This window comes from Antedon bifida, chromosome 1, assembly GCF_963402885.1.
Source record: "Antedon bifida chromosome 1, ecAntBifi1.1, whole genome shotgun sequence".
Lineage (NCBI taxonomy): Eukaryota > Metazoa > Echinodermata > Crinoidea > Comatulida > Antedonidae > Antedon > Antedon bifida.
The window spans coordinates 9,520,747-9,545,968 of NC_136226.1; the positions used below are offsets into that span (position 1 = coordinate 9,520,747).

Consider the following 25,222-nt stretch of genomic DNA (forward strand, 5'->3'; position numbering starts at 1 on the left):
TAATTTGATAAATGTCTCACGCTATAGAAGGATGCTAATGCAGTCCAAATCATTTTTTATGTCAACATAATAATCATGTTAAATGCTTCTAATGTATGTAAATAGAATCATAAATATTCATATGAAATCATGAATATTCAATATCAAACTTTATTCCAAAAACGATGTCATTTTTGTTAATTCTCGAATGTCTGTAAATATGTTATATTTCTTGACTTGAAGACTGTATATATTGGGTGTTTTTATTTTTCTTTGGTTGTATTTAATTCTTGAATGTCTCTATATATCATGCTTTTATGTCCTTTTATTAAATTAAAATGTGAAATTATGTCAGTAGTTCCATTTGGATGTTTTATTTTTAACTGGTTACGATGACAGGGTAATACAGGGATTTTTTTTTTTAAATGGGCAAATTTCAACCTTTTTATTTTTCGATATAACTGGTGAGTAAAGCATAATTGACATGCGCAGAACACATTATTCGACTCTGCGCATGTTAATTATGATATAGTAACCAGTTATGTTATATCGACAAATAAAAAGGTCGAAATTTGCCCATTTTTGGAAAAAATTCATGTATTATAGTACAGGGGAATTTTCGAAAAATGGGTTAGTAAAGCCTAATTGACATGCGCAGAACACATTATTCGACTCTGCGCATGTTAATTATGATATAGTAACCAGTTATGTAAAAAAATAAAAGGGCGAAAATTAGCCATTTTTCGAAAATTTCCCTGTACTATAGTACAGGGATTTTTTCCAAAAATGGGCAAATTTCGACCTTTTTATTTTTCGATATAACTGGTTAGTAAAGCATAATTGACATGCGCAGAACACATTATTCGACTCTGCGCATGTTAATTATGATATAGTAACCAGTTATGTCAAAAAATAAAAGGACGAAAATTGGCCATTTTTCGAAAATTTCCCTGTACTATAGTACAGGGATTTTTTCCAAAAATGGGCAAATTTCGACCTTTTTATTTTTCGATATAACTGGTTAGTAAAGCATAATTGACAAACGCAGAACACATTATTCGACTCTGCGCATGTTAATTATGATATAGTAACCAGATATGTAAAGAAATAAAAGGGCGAAAATTAGCCATTTTTCTAAAATTTCCCTGTACTATAGTGCAGGGATTTTGTCCAAAAATGGGCAAATTTCGACCTTTTTACTTTTTGACATAACTGGTTAGTAAAGCATAATTGACATGCGCAGAACACATTATTCGACTCTGCGCATGTTAATTATGATATAGTAACTAGTTATGTCAAAAAATAAAAGGACGAAAATTGGCCATTTTTCGAAAATTTCCCTGTACTATAGTACAGGGATTTTTTCCAAAAATTGGCAAATTTCGACCTTTTTATTTTTCGATATAACTGGTTAGTAAAGCATAATTGACATGCGCAGAACACATTATTCGACTCTGCGCATGTTAATTATGATATAGTAACCAGTTATGTAAAAAAATAAAAGGGCGAAAATTAGCCATTTTTCGAAAATTTACCTGTACTATAGTACAGGGATTTTTTCAAAAAATGGGCACATTTCGACCTTTTTATTTTTCGATATAACTGGTTAGTAAAGTATAATTGACATGCGCAGAACACATTATTCGACTCTGCGCATGTTAATTATGATATAGTAACCAGATATGTAAAAAAATAAAAGGGCGAAAATTAGCCATTTTTCGAAAATTTACCTGTACTATAGTACTATAGTACAGGGATTTTGTCCAAAAATGGGCAAATTTCGACCTTTTTACTTTTTGATATAACTGGTTAGTAAAGCATAATTTACATGCGCAGAACACATTATTCGACTCTGCGCATGTTAATTATGATATAGTAACCAGTTATGTCAAAAAATAAAAGGACGAAAATTGGCCATTTTCGAAAATTTCCCTGTACTATAGTACAGGGATTTTTTCCAAAAATGGGCAAATTTCGACCTTTTTATTTTTCGATATAACTGGTTAGTAAAGCATAATTGACAAACGCAGAACACATTATTCGACTCTGCGCATGTTAATTATGATATAATAACCAGTTATGTAAAGAAATAAAAGGGCGAAAATTAGCCATTTTTCAAAAATTTCCCTGTACTATAGGACAGAGATTTTTTCCAAAAATGGGAAAATTTCAACCTTTTTATTTTTCGATATAACTGGTTAGTAAAGCATAATTGACATGCGCAAAACACATTATTCGACTCTGCGCATGTTAATTATGATATAGTAACCAGTCATTATTTGATAAATTGGCAAATTTCGACCGTTTTTAAAATATTTTTTGACAGTGCATAGATTCACAAACATTCACATACCAGTGGTCTACTTCTATCTATGACCAATTAAAAAAAAATTCAAAATTTGTGTGATAAAATCTATTGGGATTCAAAAGCTAACGAAATGAATTTATAAGTTTGAGGAATTTATTAAAATGATTGTAAGAGGTGAACAGGCCTTAAGGAGGTGAACACCTGTTAAGGAAAACATGTTTAATTGTACATTTTGCTAATTAGTATAAATTCCAAGATTGTATAAAGTACAAGATTGGACACTTCAATGCTTGTTTGTCTGACCCTTAATCCAGGGCGTTTATAGTCACTTTTCTACTTACATATAAAGTTCAATGGGTGCTTATAAAGTATTAATTTTTAATGGAAGGAATGTACCTCCGTCACAAAATAGAAACCTATTAATTCTAATTTTTATATTTAGCTTTCTCAATTCATTACTAAATAAAAATAATATTTACATGGTTCTATGAGCCAAAAGCATGTTGTACACAAACACATCTAGGACAAAAAACTTCTTGGGGGAGGTAATTAAAAGCTATTTTTACATAAAAATGAAATTCAAAACAAATTATTCATATTAATTTATTCATTTCTTTTTGATACCTTTAACAATTTCAGAAAACTTATATAATGTGCCAACATTGTTTATAATAGTGTACAATAAATCCTAACCTTCCATTAACACATTCTGTTAGTATTGTTAGTTGGTTATTTTTTATAAGTTAAAATGACTACAATATATGAAGCATCATCATTTCAGCTCTATGTATCTTAATAGCCAAATATTACCCACATTGTCCAATCAATAAAAATAGTAACAAAAGCCTTTAAAATATTAGTACTTGTATATACATCTTTTTTTATATCGTAAAGAGCAACAAAATAAATATGTATTCTCATCCTTTTATTGTTAATATTATATTTTCTAATGTTGATATAAAGGCACAGGTACAGAAGGCCTAAAGCTAGCGATGCAACGCTACGATGTATTGACGCAAAGCGCTGTATTGCGTAATCACAAGTGGGAAACGACGACAGTGCTGCAAACATCACAGGTTTGATTTCACGCAGATGAGGGCAAACACAATTATTGGAAGGGCATTTTCTTACATTGCGTCGCTAATGGGAACCACGCTTAAACAAAGGAAGCATCTTCATCAACAGCACCACTACTTAAATGCAACACAAATAAAAACATTACAGATAAATAATAAATTATATCAAAACAAACTTATTTCATTGAAGAACCGACAATAAAAATTCAGCTTTGAAAATGATTCAGAATGAATTTCTCCATTATTCTAATGCAAATTATATCAAATAACTTTCTCATAATGACATCTCAACCAGGTAATTTACAATTGAATTTATTTAAACACAATGGAATGAATTATAGTTGTGTAGAATGCAATGATTTACCAAACAACTTTGCACATTTAATACTATAATTTGTAACAATAGACATGTAAACATGTTAGTCTCCACGAACATAATACTTCCTGAGTTGTTTTTCAAGTGTAAATTAGATAATTTGAGGAAACATTATCTTTCTTGCATATCATATAAATATTATATATATTATGTTATTGTAAATGATCAGTATACACAGTGTCACCAAGTGTTTATTCGTACATACTTACATAATGCTTTGTGAGTGGCATTAATATTTGTGAGAGTGTACTTAGCATAACAATATAAGCATTTTATTCCTCTTCCTATTCTAGCATCTGCCTTATCATATAGTTGAGTATTCCACCATGTTTGAAGTAGGCCAATTCAACGTCTGTGTCAAAACGAACTATCACCTCAAATGATCTTTTATCCACCTAGTAGACAGTAAAATATAAAGTGATTATGACATAAAGAATAACACTAAGCACATGTAATGAAAAACACATATACACACATAATAGAAGAATAACACACAATCACAGAGTTAATATTAAAATACTTATACTGTATTACTTACTTGTACACTTATTTTCTGTCCAGCTTGGATATCATCCGGTACTGAGAGACTGTAATTTTCCTTGCCACTAAGCCCAAGAGATTCAGCCGTTTGCCCTGGCAAGTATTGTAATGGAATAATGCCCATACCAACCAAGTTACTACGGTGGATCCTTTCAAAGCTTTCAGCAATTACTGCTTTAACACCCTGCAATAAAGATAATGTATACAGTATTAATAGTATATTCAAATCCAAAGGCAAATTACAAAACAAAATGACAATGCTGTGGTTATCAGTAGCTGGATCTCAATGGAGGTCTAGAGGCCATGGGTCTTCCTGAGAATTAGTTGCAAACTTTGATGTGGAGAACCTCTAGACTGTTACTTTTGTTATTATGGTTAAATTGTTTAAGGGACAATATTTTCACCAAGTTGGATTCATGCAGATGCCGTATGGAAAGGTACAGGAAACCAACAATCCTGTACTTAGCATGAATCTTATAATTTTCTAATGTTTATGCTTTGTGTGTTTAAATTGTAATCCAACCATTTCAGCTTTTTCTGCTGGTTGGAATTTGTAAGTTTTTATACCTGAATAAATACAAAAAAAATAAAACAATGACATTAACTGTTACCTGCATCCATGGACCTTTTGCTGCCCAATCTCTTGACGAACCTGAACCATAATCTTTGCCAGACAGAATGATCAACTGCGTGTCATCAGCTTTATAACGATCAGCAGCATCAAATATGTCCATCACATCTCCTGATGGAATGTGTATAGTCTTTGGCGCTGCCTTCCCGATAAATTTATTAACAAGACGAATGTTTGCGAATGTTCCACGAGCCATGATGGCATCATTGCCTCTCCGACTTCCGTACGAGTTGAACTGACGAGGTATCAATCCACGACCTGCGAGATAGCGAGCAGCGGGGCTGTTGCGAGCAATGCTACCCGCTGGTGAGATGTGGTCTGTCGTTACAGAATCACCCAAGTTTAGAAGAACCTTTGCGTCTTTAATGACTCCAACCGATGGCAAGTCTCTCGTCTGTGAAAGAAACCAAATATAGTTTATAGACATAAAAGGATGGTATCCTTTACAAATTGAAATTAACACCAATTAAAAATTATCTATGAATTAAAAAAAAAACAAATACATTTTCAAATTCACATCACATTACACTCAAACCATAAAGTATTACAAACCATTGTCTGAAAGAATGGTGGCGACTGGATGTACGTTGATGAGCTGTCCCACGGGTAGAGTTGTGCATCAGGAGCATCTAAAGAGCGCCATCTATCATTTCCTTCCTGTCAACAAAATATTAGGAATTTTCTGTCAACAATAATGTTTTTCACAATTAATAATTGTAATGCTTACATTAGAAAATCGAAAAATATGTATTAATTAACTGAAATGTTACCGTAATATTAGAATAGACTTCCTGAAACATTGCTGGTATGACATGCTCACGTTCAACCTCTTGGACCACTTGACGTGAAGGCCAAATATCTCTTAAAAACACATCTTTTCCATCATTATCCTTGCCTAAAATTATAAATATATGAGTTGATTACCATGAAAAATAAACCCAAAACCAGTTACGATATAAAATATTCATAAAATGTAAACTTTTCACCAATATGAAAATAGTTTTGAAAATATGACAGCAAAAAGAATTTATTGGAAGACTTCTAAAAATGTTCTATAGTATTATAAGGTGCCATTTTCATAGAGATTATTTATCAATATTTTAAGAAATTAAAACCAAATAGGCATCTAATGAACATCTTTATAAACATACCAATTGGTTCTTTTTCAAAATCTATAGAGACCGTTCCTGCAATAGCGTAAGCTATGACTAGAAGCGGAGAAGCCAAGTAGTTTGCACGAGTTAATGGATGAATACGACCTTCAAAGTTCCTATTGCCTGACAGCACACCACACGTTACTAAGTCACCCTACAAAATAAATTATTAGTAAATAAAATTGCTGAATTAAATTATTACAGTTATTATTACTTGGCAAGTTAAGTAGAATTATAGCCTTGTTTCTTTGCACAATATTATTATTATTAATTTGATGTTTCTATAGAGTATTTAAAGTGAGGTAATTGAATTGTAAATTTATTTTGTAATTATGATCTACATTTGGTGTGTTTGTTTTATTTATCGCCGCCAAGGAGGTATATGTAATCGGTAGCGTGTGTTTGTTTGTTAGCAGGATTACTCAAAAAGTAATTACAAGATCTTTACCAAAATGAATATACGGATAGATATGTGGTCAAGGACCATTCCATTAAATTTTGGGACCATGGTCCCAATTCTGGACCACTTTTAGTATACGTTTCAGACCTGCTAGTGTTAAAAGATAGGACAGAATTTTTCAAAAGCCAGCGAGCAGTCTTAAAGTAACAAGTAAACTGAAATTGCATTTTCTCGAGAACTACTTGTCCAAAAACTTCATTTTTGTACAAAAGGCAAGAATTATAATTTGTGATTTGTAATTTTAAACATAATTTAATTTAATGTGCACGTTTTTTTATGCTAGTAGTTTAAAAAACCTATTTCTTTTCAAATTCACTCGTTTGATTTTCGTGTTGCTGTTCTATTGTTAGTCAACTGAAGCTATTGTTAATTGAAAGGCTTATTACATAACCATTACACCAAACTCGCATACACATGCTTGTAGTGAAATTAGCCTAAATCACAAACAGCATTAAGACACACACAAATATATATTTTTTTTTTTACAGGAGAAATCTTATGTAGGAGAATTTTACAGTAGGCGGAGGTATGCACTCTCAGAGTGGCTTTCTAGTTCATGAATACTACACTACATAATTCTAATTCCAACACACTGTATATACAAATAGTTTTCATACCACCCCATCAGGGATACCAGTGTTGAAACAATATTATTTCAGGTTTCCATAGAGCTGTGAAATATATATATTATTTATTGTATTTACTTTTTCAATTGCTTGAGCAACTGGTTCTGGTAGTGGACCTGAATTTCCAATACACGTCATACAGCCGTATCCAACCACATTAAAACTATAAAGAAAATATTCATGCAAGAAAATTATTCATATTGTATTTTGAATGTATGTAGTAAAATAGATAAAAGTCAGTATGGGATATCAAGGCTCTTATTTGGGAATTATTATGTTTATAGTGATATATTAAGATGATAAATTTAATGGTGGCAGATTATGATTAAATGATAACATACCCAAGAGTTTCTAAATATGGAATGACACCACTCTCCTTCAGGTAGTAAGTGACAACACCTGAACCTGGACTTAGACTTGTCTTCACAAATGGCTTCACTGTTAATCCTTTATTCACTGCATTTTTAGCAAGTATACCTGAAAATAAATTTTGAAAATTGTGTTAATTTTAAGAAATTCAACACAATCTCATCTCATTTAAATGTGATTCACAGATGCTCTATAAGAAGACATCTAACTTCAACACAATCACGATGGAGAGGGCCACAGGGCATGGCAGCATCAATGAGATATGTCATTTTGAACTGATGCACCCTACTCGTGCATATTATTATACGATCTTCATATGCAAACATTGTATCATCAAAAATTCATTTTATCCCCATAGTATTACCAACAATTATTCATTTTATCACAATAGCATTACTGAAAATTATTCATTTTATCACCATTAACATTAGCATTCTATGTTATGATTTATGTGGTTTTTCATAACACTTTAAGTTATTTTTATATACTAAGTATTTGTTTTCTCTGGCAGAGTTCCTGCCTTCGCTGTCACCTAATTAGCCATCTAGTTCTTAGAATAGTATTATCTATTTGATGTCTTCATAAAATTAAATAGTCATTACTGATTTGAAAAATTCTACACACCTGCTCCTAGCATGACTGATGGATTACTGGTATTTGTGCAACTTGTGATGGCTGCTATGACAACAGAGCCATGTGACAAAACATACTCCTCATTTTCATAAACAAAAGGAATGGACTTGCTTTGTTGATCTGGTGCGATCTTAAAACCTTTAAACCCGATTGGATTATCAAGACAGTTCTGAAAGTCTTTCTTCATGACGTTAACATCGACCTTATCATGAGGGCGCTTTGGACCACTGACGCAGGACATTACAGTTGAGAGGTCCAATTCAACAATCTAAGGAAAGAAAAGAATCATGAAATATAGTCAACAGTGATTATTAGCAGTAACAAAAGGTTGTTAAGACCAGGGGAAGAAAAAATTATAATGAGTGAAGACAGTTTAATTCTCCAGCACTTTAAAGCTCCTAAATGAGAGCTCACCAGAATATAACTCACAGAAACGAAATTCAAGTTTACAGAGAGGAGTTCAAATTTGGTAATGAACTTAATGACATACCAATGACAGAGCCATAAGAATGGGACTTTGAAAGCAATAACTTACCTCGGAATAAACAGGGTCTTGCTTGGAATTATCAAAATCTCGAAATAATCCATTTGCTTTTAAATATTTCTCCACCATTGATATCTTACTGTCCTGTCGCCCTGCAAAAGTTAACAAAAAGAGATACATTTTATGGTATTAGCAAGGTCTTTTATATACAGGGTGTATCTACTAGGTTTTCTAAATAGTGGGATATAGTTAGGTATTCTAAATACAGGGGTGTACAGTAGCTAGGTATTCTAAATGCAAGGATGGTGCTAGGTCTTCTAAATGGTGGGATATAGCTAGGTTTCGAAATGCAGGGTGTAGCTGGGTCTTCTAAATGGTGGGATATAGCTAGGTATTCTAAATGCAAGGATGTAGCTAGGTCTTCTAAATGCAAGGATGTAGCTAGGTCTTCTAAATGCAGGGATATAGCTAGGATGTAGCTATGATTAATAACAAAACAACATTTACCTGTTTGTTTCATATACTTAAGACTAATTTCATCAATAGCAAAGTATCCAATAGTGGCACCATACTCTGGACACATGTTGGCAATCGTAGCCCTATCAGCAATTGATAGTTGTGACACACCCGGCCCAAAGAACTCGACAAACTTGCCAACCACACCAATTTGACGCAAATGCTAGAAAAAGAGATCAATATGTTTCACTATGTACACCTGTCACTGTCAACACAGGTACATCATTATACATTCATATTGTCACATTTCTTTATTTCAGACATTTATATCCAATAAAATAACAAAGGATCTTGTATTGTATATCTCAATAGAATTATCTTATGCAGATCTAAAGAACTGTCTACACTATCAAACTAGTTTTCAAAAAAGTGTCATGTGCCTAAATATGCTAGTGATATGCTCAAATATGGTAATGATATGCCCAAAAATGGTAGTGGTATGACATCATCATGTCCATATATGAGTACATCACATTTTGTCACATAAAGTTTGATAGTGTAGACAGAGATTTATACGTAACAAATACTTCGCCATTTATTTTTGTGTAGAGCATAAATAAATGACAAGAACATTGCCACTACGCAGAATACAAGTTGATTTTCGCAAATACTAATAAAACTATGGGAGAATATTACCATATCATACATATAGAGTGTGTGGTGATTTTGTATACATGTGACCAACCTTTGTTATTGTGAGAACAACATCTGTAGAAGTGACTAATGCATTCATCTGGCCTGTAAGCTTGTAACCTATGACCTTTGGTAGAACCATACTTATCGCTTGACCCAACATTACTGCTTCAGCTTCAATGCCTCCAACTCCTAAAAACAACAAATATGGAATGCTTATCTCTTTGTCAAAGAAAATGTATCTGCTTTTTTTTGTTTTCATTATTTGTTTCTACACACTCCACTCAATATTTTAACATAGTAATATAGATAAAAAGTTTAGAGAAAAGTCAAATAAGTAACACTCTTTAAGACTTGACCCCATTAAGTTAAGGGTCCACACTTGACAGTAATGTATTTCACTTTTTTTCATGTTCTTTGCCACTATTTTTAAAGCTGTATTAAATGAAATTTATGAAACATTGAAAAACAAATACAATACCCCATCCAACAATTCCTAGGCCATTGATCATGGTAGTATGCGAGTCTGTTCCAACTAAGCTGTCAGGGTAGAGGATGTTATCACTGTCAAACACCACTCTAGCTAAGTATTCAAGATTTACTTGATGCACTATGCCAGAGCCTGGAGGCACTATCAACATGTTCTTTAAAGCTTTTGCACCCCACTGTAACGCAACAGAAAACAGAATTGATTAATATTGTTTAGTCAAACTATTAGTATTAACGGGACACTTTCAAGACCAAGAAGAGTGTCCCATTCATAGGGGTAGTTTTTGAATAGGGGTTGGCCATAGTGTTAAGACATGTATATCCCTGTGTTCATTTCAAAGGAAAGTTACCCCCTTAATAGGGGTAGTTTCTGAATAGGGGTTGGCCATAGTGTTAAGACATGTATTTCCCTGTGTTCATTTCAAAGGAAAGTGACCCTTTGATAGGGGCATCCTAAAGAAGGAGGTTCTATTGTACTTTATAAATGAAGTAGGCCAACAGTTAAATATTGTTGAAATAAAAAAACATTAAAACTGACCTTGAGAAAGAGAAATCGTTCTTTGTTGCGTTCAAATTCAATGTCTTGATTCTTCTGGAGAGCATCGGCGCTAAAAGTAGAAGAACTGATACAATCAAAGTTACAAAATACATCATGTTTTATTTTAAAAAGCATTTGAAAAAACAGGAATATAATAATGATACTATTGAACATTATATATTGGAATATTACGGTATCTGTGATAGCAGTGTGTGTATGTGTGTGACTACTAATGTACTGTTAATACCAATGGAGTTATGATGTTTTGCAAAATGTTGTGTCTGTGCACAGTCAGTGTTTTAGCGCATGATGAACTCAACCGTTTTAGTGGAAAACGCTAATAGCCATAACTCAATCAGCATGAACATGATTTTAGTACCATAAGTTATATAAAGGAAGGCTAACGTTAATAATAAAGTTACATGGTTATTCATACCTTCTTGAGACATCTACTTGCACCGAATGGTCAATAACAAGGTCAGCCGGTACCACTGGATTTATCTTTTCAGGATCGCCACCAAGTCTTTTCACTGCATCTCGCATTGCCGCAAAGTCCACAACTGCTGGGACACCACTACAAACATTAATTAGCAATAATAATGTAGAACATTTTGTAGCAATAAATAAAATAAATATATTTATATAGTGTATATATAATTAGTAAAGCTTTAACAGTTTTATATAAACACAATCATGTTTGGGTTTCAATAATTTGAAATATCAAATTATATATTTGATTTTATGCATACAGTGATATGGGAAAACCTTTTCTGCCTGTAAAGTATTTTTTTAATGCAAATTTGATTCTGAACCATCAGTTAGTGTCATCATTTATTAATAATTAATCAATTAGCATTAAAACAGAATAACAATATACACAATTTGGCATTAAAAATATTTATTCCTAAAGTAAACAACATAGCATAATTAAAGCATTTTAACTAATTTTAAAACATCTTTTCATATTTTACTATACTCTAAAGCTCTGTCTACACTATCAAAGTTTATGTGACAAAAAATGTGATGCCCATATATGGACATGATGATGTCATATCACTACCATATTTGGGTATATCACTACCAAAATTTGGGTATATCACTATGATATTTGGGCACATCACAATTTTTGATAGTGTAGACAGAACTTTAATTATTTCAAAGCAATCAACATACGTGAAGTCTTGAAGGATGACACGGGCTGGTTTAAATGGAACTTCAACACTCTTCAGTTGATTTTCTTTCCAATTTAAAATGTTTTCAATATCTTTAACCTTGATGTGAAAGTTGTCATAATTTCTGATTGCAGATTCGAGAAGCACTCTGATGGAAAATGGAAGTTCATCTACAAGAAAAAAATGTGTAAACATTAGTATGAACTTACTGTAAGTTGCTGAGCGGTTAAGACAGTGGCACAAACATGAGATGGAAAATACAATCTTTCCGGGTTAAATCAAGGATCATTTATGCCTAAAAAGTCAAAGTAAACTTACCATATCGGGGGTCGTTTATGCCTAATAGGTCAAAGTATTTGAACGATTTTCCATCAATATCAATGGATTTCTCACATCGGTATTTGCTACAATCTGTAAAAAAAATTTGGGGATTATAAAAAGGATAATTTTAAATGATTTATATACTTTATATTCATTATTGGTCTTAAAAAAAGTATACTGTACTCTGTTCTGTACTAATACTTTACACTAAGAAATTAAAAACACATTATTTCTGAAGTGGCCATGTTCTGTAATACCAATATTCAAGATTGTTATCTACTTATTGGATATTATTATTAGTAAGTAAACTTTTCTTTTACAAACAATGACTGCAGGGAATTCTGGGGTTAATAATTTAACAATAGATTCAACCTTGACAAATGTCAAAAGGTCATAAAGTTCATACATGTTTATACTTTATCTACAGTTTGCCTTCTTTTCTTTCAAATATAAGAATCAAATATGCACCTTATTAATAGTTGATTGATAACAATGATAGTGACTGATTCTTTAAACACATTCGTTTTTTTTTCCAAAATGATATTTTTACTTTCAATATTGTACAGTAAAATTGTAATGTTTTTTGTACAAAAGATTACTTATTACAATAGAAAATCAACATATTTACAGTATTTTTCTGCGAATATTATGAATGCTTCTTTAATTATAAGGTTTCACTATTGTAAAATAATCAGTGTACTGTATGCTATTCTAATTACATTGCCCTTTTCTATAGTATTTGTTATTTGTAACCTTGATTTGAATCCAGGATATAGCTTGCCAAACACCTTGCTTGCTAGATTATCATGACAAGGCAAAATACTTCCTAGTCAATATCTTCATAGAAATTAAATGCGAATGTTATGAACATCAATTAAATCAAATGTGCAGAAGGATATTATTATGATGAAGGTTATTTATCGACTTACTCCAGACATTCACTGCGGTTGTGCAAAAAAGAAAGCATTGCAATATCATGATGGATTATTATCATGTACTTTATGATAACTGATAATAGCGGTCATGCTAATCCTCGCCCGGTACGCCCGGTAGGGGCCAGGTATCGCCTAGATAGGGTTTTATGATATAAAATGATGTCAAGTACATTTTATTACTAAGATGCTTTAGTCGTAAATTTATATATTTTTCTTTCCACCAGACACAAGTTAATTCAGTTTAACTTTTCAGTTTCGGAAAAAACATAATCAGTATTTTGACAGTAGAATTAATGAAATATCACAATAACATTAAATATTATGTTAGCATGTACTTGATAACATTTTATGTCTAAAACCCTACCGGGAGAAAAATTAGCATTACCCGATAATAGTCACAATGTAAAATATTATAAAGTTGAATGAACGAATTTAGGAAAATGAAGAGATTGTCCGCATTTTTATACTGTGCCGGAATTTGATTGGATGAAGGGGAACCTCTACCAAGCAAGCTTCAGTTTAGTTTCTGGTGATGATTGAAAGACCAAACTTGTTTAAAACATGAAGGTAACGGGACGATTCGGCCCTGAGACGATTCGGCCCGGGACGATTCGGCCCTGGGACGATTCGGCCCGGGACTATTCGGCCCGGGACGATTCGGCCCTGAGACGATTCGGCACACTTAAATTTATCGGCGTTGATATGCATTTCATAAGCATAAAATAAGCTTTTTCCCCAAACTTTATTTCCAGAGAGACTATGGGGTAGTACAGAATGGATAACGATGCAATAAAGCAAACATTTTGAAAACATTGTCGAAAATGATCAATTTTTAGTCACGGGAACGATGTAAACAAGTTACGCCCTCTGTTGGCCGCTTGGCGAATGCACGAAATAAACAAGGTTTTCGAAGTAATAAATTCATTATAAAATTACGTTTTTTTAGTAATTTATTATATATATTATATCAAAATTGTCAATATCAATAAAATACGGATTGTTAAACACCTTTAAAAACTTGATAAATACCCAAAATATGAATATGAATTTGGTCTGAAGTGAGACGTTTCGGCCCACAAAGTGGGATGTTTCGGCCCAAAAGTGGGCCGAATCGTCCCACCAAAAGTGGGCCGAATAGTCCCGGGCCGAATCGTCTCAGGGCCGAATCGTCCCTGAACCAACATGAAACATGTTATTGTTAATTGTTGGCAGGGCCTATCTATTGATATTAATTAAATAAACCAATTAAAGGATAAATAAATCTGAATTAACAAAATAAATCCAGTTCCTTAAAACTCGGACTATATTATATATTATTAATATTATTATACACGCCTTTGGTTCCCCACGCCTTTTTACACGAAAGTATAAACAGACACAAAGGCTGGGCTAGCTAGGCTAACGTGCCTACGTGAGTAATGATTCATCGACAATGGAGTCGTCGTATTCACACACCATACATGTGAACATAAACAATCAACCATCCACACACCACGAAGAACCCGTGAGCATAGGCCTAGATTAAATTTTCGCAGTTAAATAGACAATGAATACAAGCAAAGTAAAGATGAACATGACAATTAACTTACCGTCTGATAAAGCCATTCCTATTTTCTGATTCGTCTGGGTTAACAGTGAATTTTGGCAGGTTTCTGTCGATCTCTCTCTACCAACAACAAAAACAGCCGTCGCTCGTTCTGTTGCTGTTGAAGCTCTATTGTTGTTTCACAATCACACTCGAGCAGCGAGCTCTCACACGCCCTCTGTAGGTAGCTGAGTTCACGCGTTTTTTTTAAATTTACTATATTTGATAAATTTAATATTTTTGTTTTATATCAATATTGTTTTGTATGCTTATTTAACTTTGATCATTAAAGATGTATTGTCACATAATATTTATCCCCTTTGACCAAAAAATTAGATCGAAAAAAATGTATTTACCTGAAAAATATTCAAATTGACTGCCAGCCAATGGAATTTTGGTTGAATTTAACCATTTATTGGGTCTTTTTATAAGTGAAAACATTATTTTTTGTTGTTGTTTTTCTACGGAAGTTATTAACTTTATTAAAGCTACAAATTAAACCTATTCAAAGTCTGATTTCATTAATCTTCATTTTTCATGTTTTGTGGGGACAATACATCTTTAAATATATTATAATATAAAAAGTGTTCTTTATTAAATCACGTTGAATGAAAAAATGGTACTTGGTGTCATGATTGATTTGGTGTTGATTTGATCAATACAAGTAAATGATGTATTCATTTTACTTGTGGTATAAAGATGAAAACAGTTTTTGCGAAAAAGTTTTCCAATCATACTCAAGTGCATTTATATAGGATATTTTGACATTATAATAAACTCATGAAATCAGGAATATTCATATTTTATTAAATGTTAAGTTCCATTTGAAGTGTGAACCAAATTAAATTAAACAAACAATTCTATATGATAGGCATGCTTTGTATTTTATTAAATATTTGTAGCAATGTTAAACACCTGTACAATGTAATACGCCATTAAAAGTGAATCTGCTTTCAGATTACAGTCCTGTTTACTTTTAAATATTAAGAAAAAAATCTTTGAATTAAGTTACTGAATTGTAATGATACTGGTATTCAGTAATATAATAGCTGTATGTATCATTATTAATATTATTATATAATATGACACTAGTAGTAGTACACTGCCCACCAGTATTTTTGTGCGCAGAAATAATGGTTTGATAAATGTCTATATTTAATATATTTAGGTATTTTCACTATGAAATTATGAAGTTCATTATCAAATTAAAGATAGTGTTGTTTGCTATTAATTACTTATTTTCAATTTTGATAATTTCAAAATATGGTATACTGCCCTCTATAGATGCAAATTGCATCACTCAAATTCAATAAACATGAAAGTAAATAGTATTTCCTTATTATGTACACTATACAGTTTTCACCTTTTCAAAATTTGTACATAAATGAAAATAATAATATGTATAATTTTATACATACTTTATAATATATAATTGGAAGCACTCTATCATACACAGCAACATTATTGATCTGTATGTGTAAACACATCTACATAAACAAAAATTATAAAAATTATAAAACCTATAAATTTGACATATCCTGAACATGAATTAAATACTTAAATTTATTCTACAATATTTCATTTTAAATTAAGACAGACAATGGCTTTTTTTATTTTCTATTCCATATATGGATATTACATATCCATAATCTATTATATCCATATTGTATATCCATATATTTATATCCATATATTGGGAATAAAATGTTACACCTTTATAATGTACCATGAATACACTAAAAATATTTTTTGAGGACAAAAATAGTGAAATCTGAATCAGAAATCTGGAAAATTTATCTGCATTAAATGGTCGCAACAGAATTATTCTCTCATATAAATTTTTTCGGAATGTCCACATATTACTCTATACAAATTTTATAAAAGCATTGAGATGCTGAAAACTATAAACATAGATACACATTCACATGGGGAAAATACACTGCTAAGAAGGTCATAATGATCAACCATCATAGATACACATTCACATGGGGAAATATACTGCTAAGAAGGTCATAATGATCAACCAACATAGATACACATTCACATAGCGAAAATACACTGCTAAGAAGGTCATAATGATCAACCAACATAGATACACATTCACATGGCGAAAATACACTGCTAAGAAGGTCATAATGATCAACCAACATAGATACACATTCACATGGGAAAATATACTGCTAAGAAGGTCATAATGATCGACCATCATTACACATACTGGACACCTCCTAATGTTTATAATAGGAGAATAAATATCTATATTATGTCAGTTATAGTTTATTTTAAACAGTCACATTTCTGGAGGAGATTAGTAAAAAGCTGGGTTTGTGTGTTCAATGATACATTTGCGACAGGTTTTCTTGAATGCCTTATAAGCCTCGACAGACACCTGACATTCTTGTATATTCAGTTGTTGTAGTTCCTGGCAATACTGTGCCATCATATTAATGCCCTCGTCTTTCACCAACATACATCCTTTCAGGCTTAACTTGCGTAGATACATACACCCGATAGCCAACGCAGTCACGCCTTGATCAGTTACTTGCGAGCATTTACCAATATCAAGCGATCGTAATCGTACACATCCACGTGCCAGATCAACCATAGCTTTGTCCGTTAAAAGTGCGCAACCTCTCACATTGAGGTAACGCAGTTTACTACAGTATTTCGCAATTGAATGTATTCCTAAATCTGTAATACGGTCACATTTTGCGATGCTGAAATGTTTAAGTGATGCGCCTAACTTAGATAACGACCTCATGCCGTAGTCTGTGATTCTACGGCATTCTATTACGGAGATCTCTTTTAAAACGGAACAACTGTTGGCTATTTCTCGGAAGCCCTCGTCCGTGATGCGTTGGCATCGTCGGATATAAAGGTTCTGCAGACCAGGACAGTTCAGAGCGACTGTTCGTAATCCTTTGTCATCGAGGGCAGCACAATTGGACATATCTAGATGTCGTAATCGTAAACTTTGACCTTGCAATTCACATGACTCCGCAGACGACTCGTCGGATACACTGAAACATGTGATCAATGGACAGCCTATGAACCAAAAAAAAAGTCAAGTTTAATATAAAGAACATTATGAAATATAACATTGAAGTTAAAATGTCAAGGATAGCATTGATTCCTTGATACTGTACTCCGTGAGAACATTTTAATAAAACAAAAAGGCATCATAAAACAGCTAAATATAGCATATTTTGCAATATTGCATGTACTGTATTATTTGGCATACACTTTTTTTAGTAGAGAAATTTTAAATGTCAATGAATTGGTTATATTATTATACTTAATTCAGCCCTTAATTTGACTATATAAAGAGGGACGGATACCCGAATGTTTAAACCAGGGTGTCACAAAGTGTCTGATCTTGCGATAAAACAATCACCTGTACATATTATACAAAATTGAATTTAAAAAAAAATAGAATAACTGATTATTGAATTGAATTGATTGAATATTCATCTCAATTGATGATGATCCTAAAAAAGTACAAACACTTATGGCAATTTATATAAGGTTGAATTAACAACCTAGATATAAGTACAGGTTACTGACATTTCAGAACAAACTAACAAACCATTGCCTTGTGAAATATAAACACTTGAACTTAAAGATCAAATAATTGCGAACTTATTTGTTTATAGCTATTAAACTTTTGTTGGAAAGATGCGCTTTGTATGGTAGTACTAACGAAGACTCATATTAGAAACTTTATTAGTCTGAGTAAAGTCTGTTAATAAAGGGATTTGAGCAATTAACCTCCATTTCAAAGTTTACATTATTGTAAATGAAGACCATTTAATATGTGCCAGGTATTGTCCAAAGAAATTCAGGATTGGATTGGGTAATAATGATATACTGTGTTGTCATGAGTGAACTATCAATAGAACGTTTTTAAAATCTAGTTTTGTAGATTAACCTAGACCTACATACTAAATGTATAGATTTCTTGCGATCTTATTTACATAATAATTTTTATACAGAACTTTGAAAATGAAAAGAATGTCTACTAAATCTATTTGACACTAGATAGTTTCAACCTTTATTCTTTTTGTTTAGACACTTTCGATTTTTTCATAAAAAAAGAAATATCCACACATTTAAACTGAAAATTGAGTATAGGCCTATATTAGACCTAATTCACTGTTAGATATTCTTTTTTCTGTAGCTGTCTTGTTATCGTGCCAACAATACCAAAGCAACAGTATGTCAATATTTCTATATCCTTTATGCTAGATGTCAAGAATCTAATCTATACCGATACAGACAACAACAAAACTGTGTCACCACTACAATGCCTTTTGTACAATTACATTGTTTCTTGATGGTGATTCTATTACTACAGAGTCTAATTGGGGCATATCAGTTACAGTGGGTCTCACTGAGTGACATAAGAAGGTTCCTGCTAACAATCAAACTAGAATATTTGCTTGTATGTACGTTATTCATCAGAAGGTGTATCTATATCCTTACAAACCCCATTGGAATTTGTAAATTCATAAAAGTTGGGGGTCCTCTGTTTTGTGATATTAACGGAAGGTAACGGCACACCCATATCCTGGACAGCAGCCAATATTTTACAGCATGTACAAACGGACAGTGTGATGACTGACATTGTGCGTACTGTACTTTCAATGTACAGTACATATATGTAAACTGTATAAACCACAGTGCAGACGTTAAGCATGCTATCAAATATGATACTACAGCTGATCCTGCATAACGTAGATTTAAAGTTTGTTCACCCAGTTTAATAATTAAAGCTATTTAACCAGTAATTTGTTCTGATTCTGGTGTCAGAAAATTGGGTTATTTGCTTTTTTTTTGCTCATATTAGCTACATCACTGTTGTACTGTAGTTACTTGTAGTTTTTTAATTGTGTACAAGATTGACTGATAAATTGACAGTTCGTTCAGCAACTTGTTTTTCCATCAATGCACCATTTAAGCCTCATTTCACAAACCTGTCAAAATATTGTTACTTTCGGTTTTAGCTAGGCCCAGGTGCACTCAATCACCTATCAATTCATACACACGCAGCATGCCTATGATTACCCAATTGGACATATTACCTACAGCATATCGGCCTAGATCGTACACCGAATACGACAAATTAAATATTTTGATATTATAATGTACAAACAGAATTGATAATGGATCTTTTCATCTGATTTTAATGTTTCTTTATGAATAAAAAATTCCAACAATGTAATAATTAATATAAATCAATTATCATTTTTTTCAAGATAAGTTTTAGATGTTATGCAGAAATTGAAATTAATTTTCATATATTTAAAGCATTTTTATTATTCTTATAGCTTCGTAATTAATTGTTATTAATATCTTGAACATCAGCCTTCAGTTAATTTTAGCTTATTATTGAATATTTTTATTTACTGAACGTGCAGAAAAACTTCAGGTGGTAACGATCACTAAAGGCATTCACCCTCCTCATATGCAATGTTTCTTTGTTAGTTGGTCACTTTGTTGTAGCCACAGCTAAGAACCGTCTATTCCACCCTATTGGTCTTTGAGATCATACCTTGCATAGTTTTGGTTACAAGAGCCCCTCAAGGGTCTCGTCCTGAACGCTTAATGCTGTAATTCATTTATAACTAGGTTTGGAAAAAAAATAAATATGGCAATGATAAATCTCACATTATGTATTTAATACTAAACTAAGGGTCTGTTTCTGACTAAATTAAAACATTTAATGTTGTTGAATTTAATAATAAAATATAATGTAAAGGATATGATGTGGTGGCCTATTAGTTTAATAATTTATTTCCATAATCTGCCTAGGAAACACATATTTAATTCATTTTGAAGAATGGAAATTGGTAAATAAAATTAAGCTTTTGTTTAAGTTGAATTGTCCTCTAAATCAGATTTTGAATAGACCATTTTGCAGTTTTAAACGTTCAAACGAAACGTTAAACGAAAAAATAATTAAAGTTAAGTCTAACCTAAAACTCATTATCTATTTTTTGCTTAAATTACAATTTTTTTGCAGATCCAATTTTTGGTCAACAAAGTGAATAACTATTAAGACAGTTTTTTTTTTTTTAAATATTTTTTTTCAGGACAATATATCTTTAAATAACCTTTTAATTCCACAATTTATATTAATTTAAAAGTATAAACATGAATGAAATTTCAGTCTTAATTTACAGAGAAATTTATTAAATTTAATCATACTGTAATACTACTTTCCATTCCTATCTATAACCATCATTCTAGGGTGTCAAAAAGTATTTTGTAACATTGTAAAATACTGTAAATACAGCTAAATTGAGGTTCTTCATATCAATAACAAGCCCTGGGCAAAAAACCAATTTACATCCGAAATTCTTTCAATTTGGAACCAATTTAAGTTCTCTACCTGCAGTTTGAAATCAAAATAGCCAGAATACATGAATTTGACCCATTTTTTACAGACTGTGAACACAAACTTACCCATGTCAAAGCACGACTCAACTAGAAATGTCAACAGTGTCGCATGCTTGCATAACTTTGCACATATTATAAAGATGATTTTTTTTAGTGCAAATAATTGTGTGAAACATTTAAAATTGATACTGTGTAAATGAGTATCTGCTCAGAGAGTAACTAAGAGAAAGAGTGGAGCACACTACAGTGTGCAGTGACAAGTATTCTCTTCTTGCAAGATCCTCTATTAATGGTATTTTTTGTATTTTCTCATTATAAATTATCATTCTTTTTTATTGTATTGTTATACCATTGATAGAAACTAATAAATGTTGAATTATATCCAGGATTTCGGGCTCAGGGCCTAAAAATGGCAAATTTTAGGTGTCGAACTGTGTGTGTCTATCTTTTTTTGCATTACAATTTGCAAAATTGAATCAGCCTATGTGATAAGTTGCATGGCTCAGACGAATCTGGGGAACAAGCACAACACTCTTTAAAAAAAGTGTTTTACTATAATATAGCTGAATGGATCTGTTTTCCTCCAATAATATAACTTGGCTAAAGATGAGTCATCTATTACGAATTTTGAAGCAACTTAACAACAGATTGAAACAAAACATAATTAAGTTATAATCATCAACAACTTGTGTACCAATCTACCACCACAGAAACTTCCTCAATTAATCTTCCACATTAAAAATAATTAGGCCATCTTTCAACCGCACAACAACCCCATCAAACCAAACAATAACTTTTTCCAACTAATCAGGATCTAAACTAAGAAATGTTTGTCAGGCTTCTCAATCATCAACATCCACTGGTGACGAATCTGCAAAAAATGCTTTCCTGGTTGACACTCCTAAACAAACATTTGGTCAGAATTGTTCTACAATCAAGCTCAAGATCGGACTTTATGATAAAACTTTCATCAAGTCGGCAAGATGGCTTAGAAGTTGTGCATGTGGTGCCAGTGATGAAGGTACCACTAGCAATAAGGTCGAGGAAAGGTTTATGATGAGGTATTGCCATTTAATGGCCAATAGCTCCTAATTAGGGCTAAAGGACATCTATTAGGTTGTGCCATAAAAAAAGAAAACTTGACCATGGTGGGAAAGGTCAACAGAACAGAGGAACAGAGAAAGAAAAATTAACCAATTTGGACCGACACACACAATTAAATTATAATAATGAAAATTAAATTCCATTATTTAAAATGATTTTCACATAAACTAAATGTCTTTTCAGATGAATAGATCAATATGGTAATTTTGATTATCAATTAACAAAAAGTTTGAAAACGAGTATAACTATAAAGTCTAACAAATAGGTAGGTATCAAATTATTAAATAATTATCCTAAAATATTATAACCGAAAAATATGACAGCAACGTCTCAAGAAAAGTTAATAAACCACATTCCTAAGTTGATTTGTTTGTTGTTATGCATAGAATATTTAATAACACATCTGACAATGGGCCTGTTTCTGCTGAGCAGAAATAATCGATTATTAACCGTTTATTTTTTTAATCGATTATTTTTGGGCAGCAGAAACGGCGCAAAATAAAATAACCGATTAAAAATAACCGATTAAAAACACTCAATCCATTGCGTGTTTTAATCGATTATTTCTTGTTTTAACCGATTATTGCGGAGCAGTTTTGAGCTGCAACACAAATAGCGATTATTGACCCCACTTTGACCTCTAGAGTATGGCATTCACGTCACAAAGCATGCTGTTTATTTGCGCGATATCGAGGACGACGATCAGCAAAACAACGATCGCGATGTAGACCGAATAACAATCAAATGTTAAACATTTGATTTTTATTATTTTGTGGGGGAGAATTATACCGAGAGACTCCAGGATTTTGTGTTACAAGTACACCCTTACATCCCACCAGTCCAGGCTAACGATGTTTTACATGTCCTTTTGTAGGCCTGTTGTCTGTTTCGGTAGAAATATATAGCCTATAGTAGGCCTAGCAGGCCGAAGGTAGAACCAACGAACGGCGAAACGAACTTTTCTCGCCGACGTGTCTTTATTAATATAACATCATTATTCTGTTGTATGTGGTACGGTAGTAGGCCTAGATGTTTTACAAATAATATAGCTTTACGTAAGAGTAATTTTTAATCCTACATGTGAGAGTTTAACGCAGCGATAGGATGTAAACAAACCAACTCTCATCGGCCTTTCATAACTTGAATGCGCTGTGGGGGGAATGATGACGTGATTTTAAAAACCGATTACCTGAATAACCGGTTAAAGTCGTAGCAATTTTCAATTGCAACGCGATTATTTTTGTGGTTTGCGGTGACTGGAAAAAATCGATTATTTTGATTTTTTCAGCAGAAACAGACCCAATGTTGTTACAGAGTAGCTGGGAGGTCCATGGAGTATTGAGCTAATTGATTTAACTTGTCAGAATTGAATTCATTAACTCCACAAGAAGAAAGTGAGTGTAACTAATACAGACAATTTGTTACAAACGATTTGGTCTGGCAAATGGGGTTCATAGCATGTATTACCTTGAAATCATGTTAAACATTGTATTCTATCAACATACAAAATTGATTATATTTCATTTTATTAATATGAGAAAATGAAAGTACTACTTCTTGCAAAACGTGAAGATGTAAAATAAGACAATCGATATCTGTAATGCTAATACTAATTACTGCTTGCAATATGTTAAGAAATATGATACAGTAGTATATGGACAATATACATCCATATTCTATCATTTTGTGATACCATATTATAAATAAAGTTAAAAATACATTTACAATGAATTCTTAAATTGGTAAATTGTAATGATAACCTTCTCCAATAGTAAAATGGTTCAATAGGAAGTTTTTGATTTGAGACGACCTACTGCAGGAACTAGTACCGTCATGTTAATTTATTGTGGGCATACAGGGACATTGAGTTGTATGTTTGATTCCTCGTCACAGTTTTGGATTCTAGATCCAGGAACAAATTGAAATCTCTTACAGTACAGTACACACTTTCTGTGTATTGTAATACAAAGTAAAAAGAAAAATACGTACCTGATATGTCAAGATAATCCAATTGAATACACTTGGAGACAATTTCAAAAAGAGCTTGATTTGTTAAATTTATGCAGCCAGATAATTCTAAGTGCTGTAATTCTGGATATCTTTGAGCGATTAAAGTAAGTCCCTTTTCACTTAAAAGTTCACATCCACTTAACACAAGCTTTTGTACTGAAAGACATACATACGGTGTCTCCTGACATAACCGTCTGGTAAGAACTTTCATTGCTCTGTCAATGTCCGTGTTCTCACCAGTTATTCTAATGTTCGTCCACAAAACTGGTTGCCAGGATAATTTATAAAATCTACGACAAACTCCAGCAGTTCTACATAACTGTCTACTTGATAAATAAGATAATATTTTGATTATTAAATCGTCTGAAAGCAAATCAAACAAAGGTTTCAGATTTTTGGTTCTCTTTTTCAAGGCACTCTTATGGACAGTAACTTCACCAGAAGACCGTGAAGGAGGTCTTTGTGAATCTGATTTGGAACTTTTATGACTGGTCTGTGAGGTCGGAGTTCCTCTATCAGGATCAAGATCGATTGTAGGAGACACTCTTTGCGTGCTGCTCGCTGGAGAGCTGTACGTTGGAGATGCGCTGCCGTAACTTGAATCTCCTTGATGACGACCTGTCGGTGTTATGTAGCCATTGGTCATAATTCTGACAGTCTTCTTAGGACCATCTTTATACTTGTTCATTTGAAACGACTCTGAAAAAAATAATTTCAAATAAGTTACTGATTGAATAGATTTACTACTCGTATATCTACATAAATTTTCAGAATGTCAAGTTTTCAACAGGGGCATGACATGCAAAATGAAATATGAATGCAAGGTAATACAGATCAATGTGCTATATTATTCTTTTTCTTTCAGACATAAAAGCCAGATCAGA

At 32.3% G+C, this 25,222-nt stretch overlaps 2 protein-coding genes across 4 annotated transcripts in view; both read right to left on the reverse strand.

Annotated features, from left to right (window-relative positions):
- Window positions 1-2,574: 2,574 nt before the first annotated feature.
- On the reverse strand, window positions 2,575-14,957 carry LOC144840865 (cytoplasmic aconitate hydratase-like). The gene is made up of 18 exons (XM_078696935.1): window positions 14,830-14,957; window positions 12,303-12,395; window positions 11,986-12,154; window positions 11,249-11,386; window positions 10,813-10,882; window positions 10,267-10,450; window positions 9,838-9,977; window positions 9,144-9,315; window positions 8,688-8,788; window positions 8,144-8,420; window positions 7,492-7,627; window positions 7,229-7,313; window positions 6,062-6,218; window positions 5,681-5,805; window positions 5,463-5,567; window positions 4,891-5,304; window positions 4,278-4,463; window positions 2,575-4,134 (listed from the first exon to the last, which is right to left on the reverse strand). Exons 1-18 carry the CDS (start codon window positions 14,843-14,845, stop codon window positions 4,024-4,026), a joined length of 2,679 nt encoding a protein of 892 aa, XP_078553061.1. The 5' UTR covers window positions 14,846-14,957; the 3' UTR covers window positions 2,575-4,023.
- Window positions 14,958-15,673: 716 nt separating this feature from the next.
- The window catches only part of LOC144841060 (uncharacterized), a 36,785-nt gene continuing 27,236 nt past the window's right edge, over window positions 15,674-25,222 (reverse strand). For 2 of the 3 annotated variants that reach the window (XM_078697247.1, XM_078697254.1), the window contains 2 exons: window positions 24,318-25,037; window positions 15,675-17,870 (listed from right to left, as the gene is read on the reverse strand). In XM_078697247.1, the coding sequence (XP_078553373.1) occupies window positions 17,134-17,870; window positions 24,318-25,037 (1,457 nt within the window). In that variant the 3' untranslated portion in view covers window positions 15,675-17,133. Of the gene's footprint in view, window positions 17,871-24,317; window positions 25,038-25,222 lie in introns of all 3 variants that reach the window. The other variant, XM_078697239.1, reaches the window with a different exon arrangement.

Excerpts from the sequence above, each read along its gene's own strand:
- LOC144840865 (XM_078696935.1), bottom strand. Across the intron at positions 8,789-9,143 it reads TAAGTATATGAAACAAACAG|GGCGACAGGACAGTAAGATA; the intron begins GTAAATGTTGTT and ends TAACTTTTGCAG. Across the intron at positions 4,135-4,277 it reads GACAGAAAATAAGTGTACAA|GTGGATAAAAGATCATTTGA; the intron begins GTAAGTAATACA and ends ACTGTCTACTAG.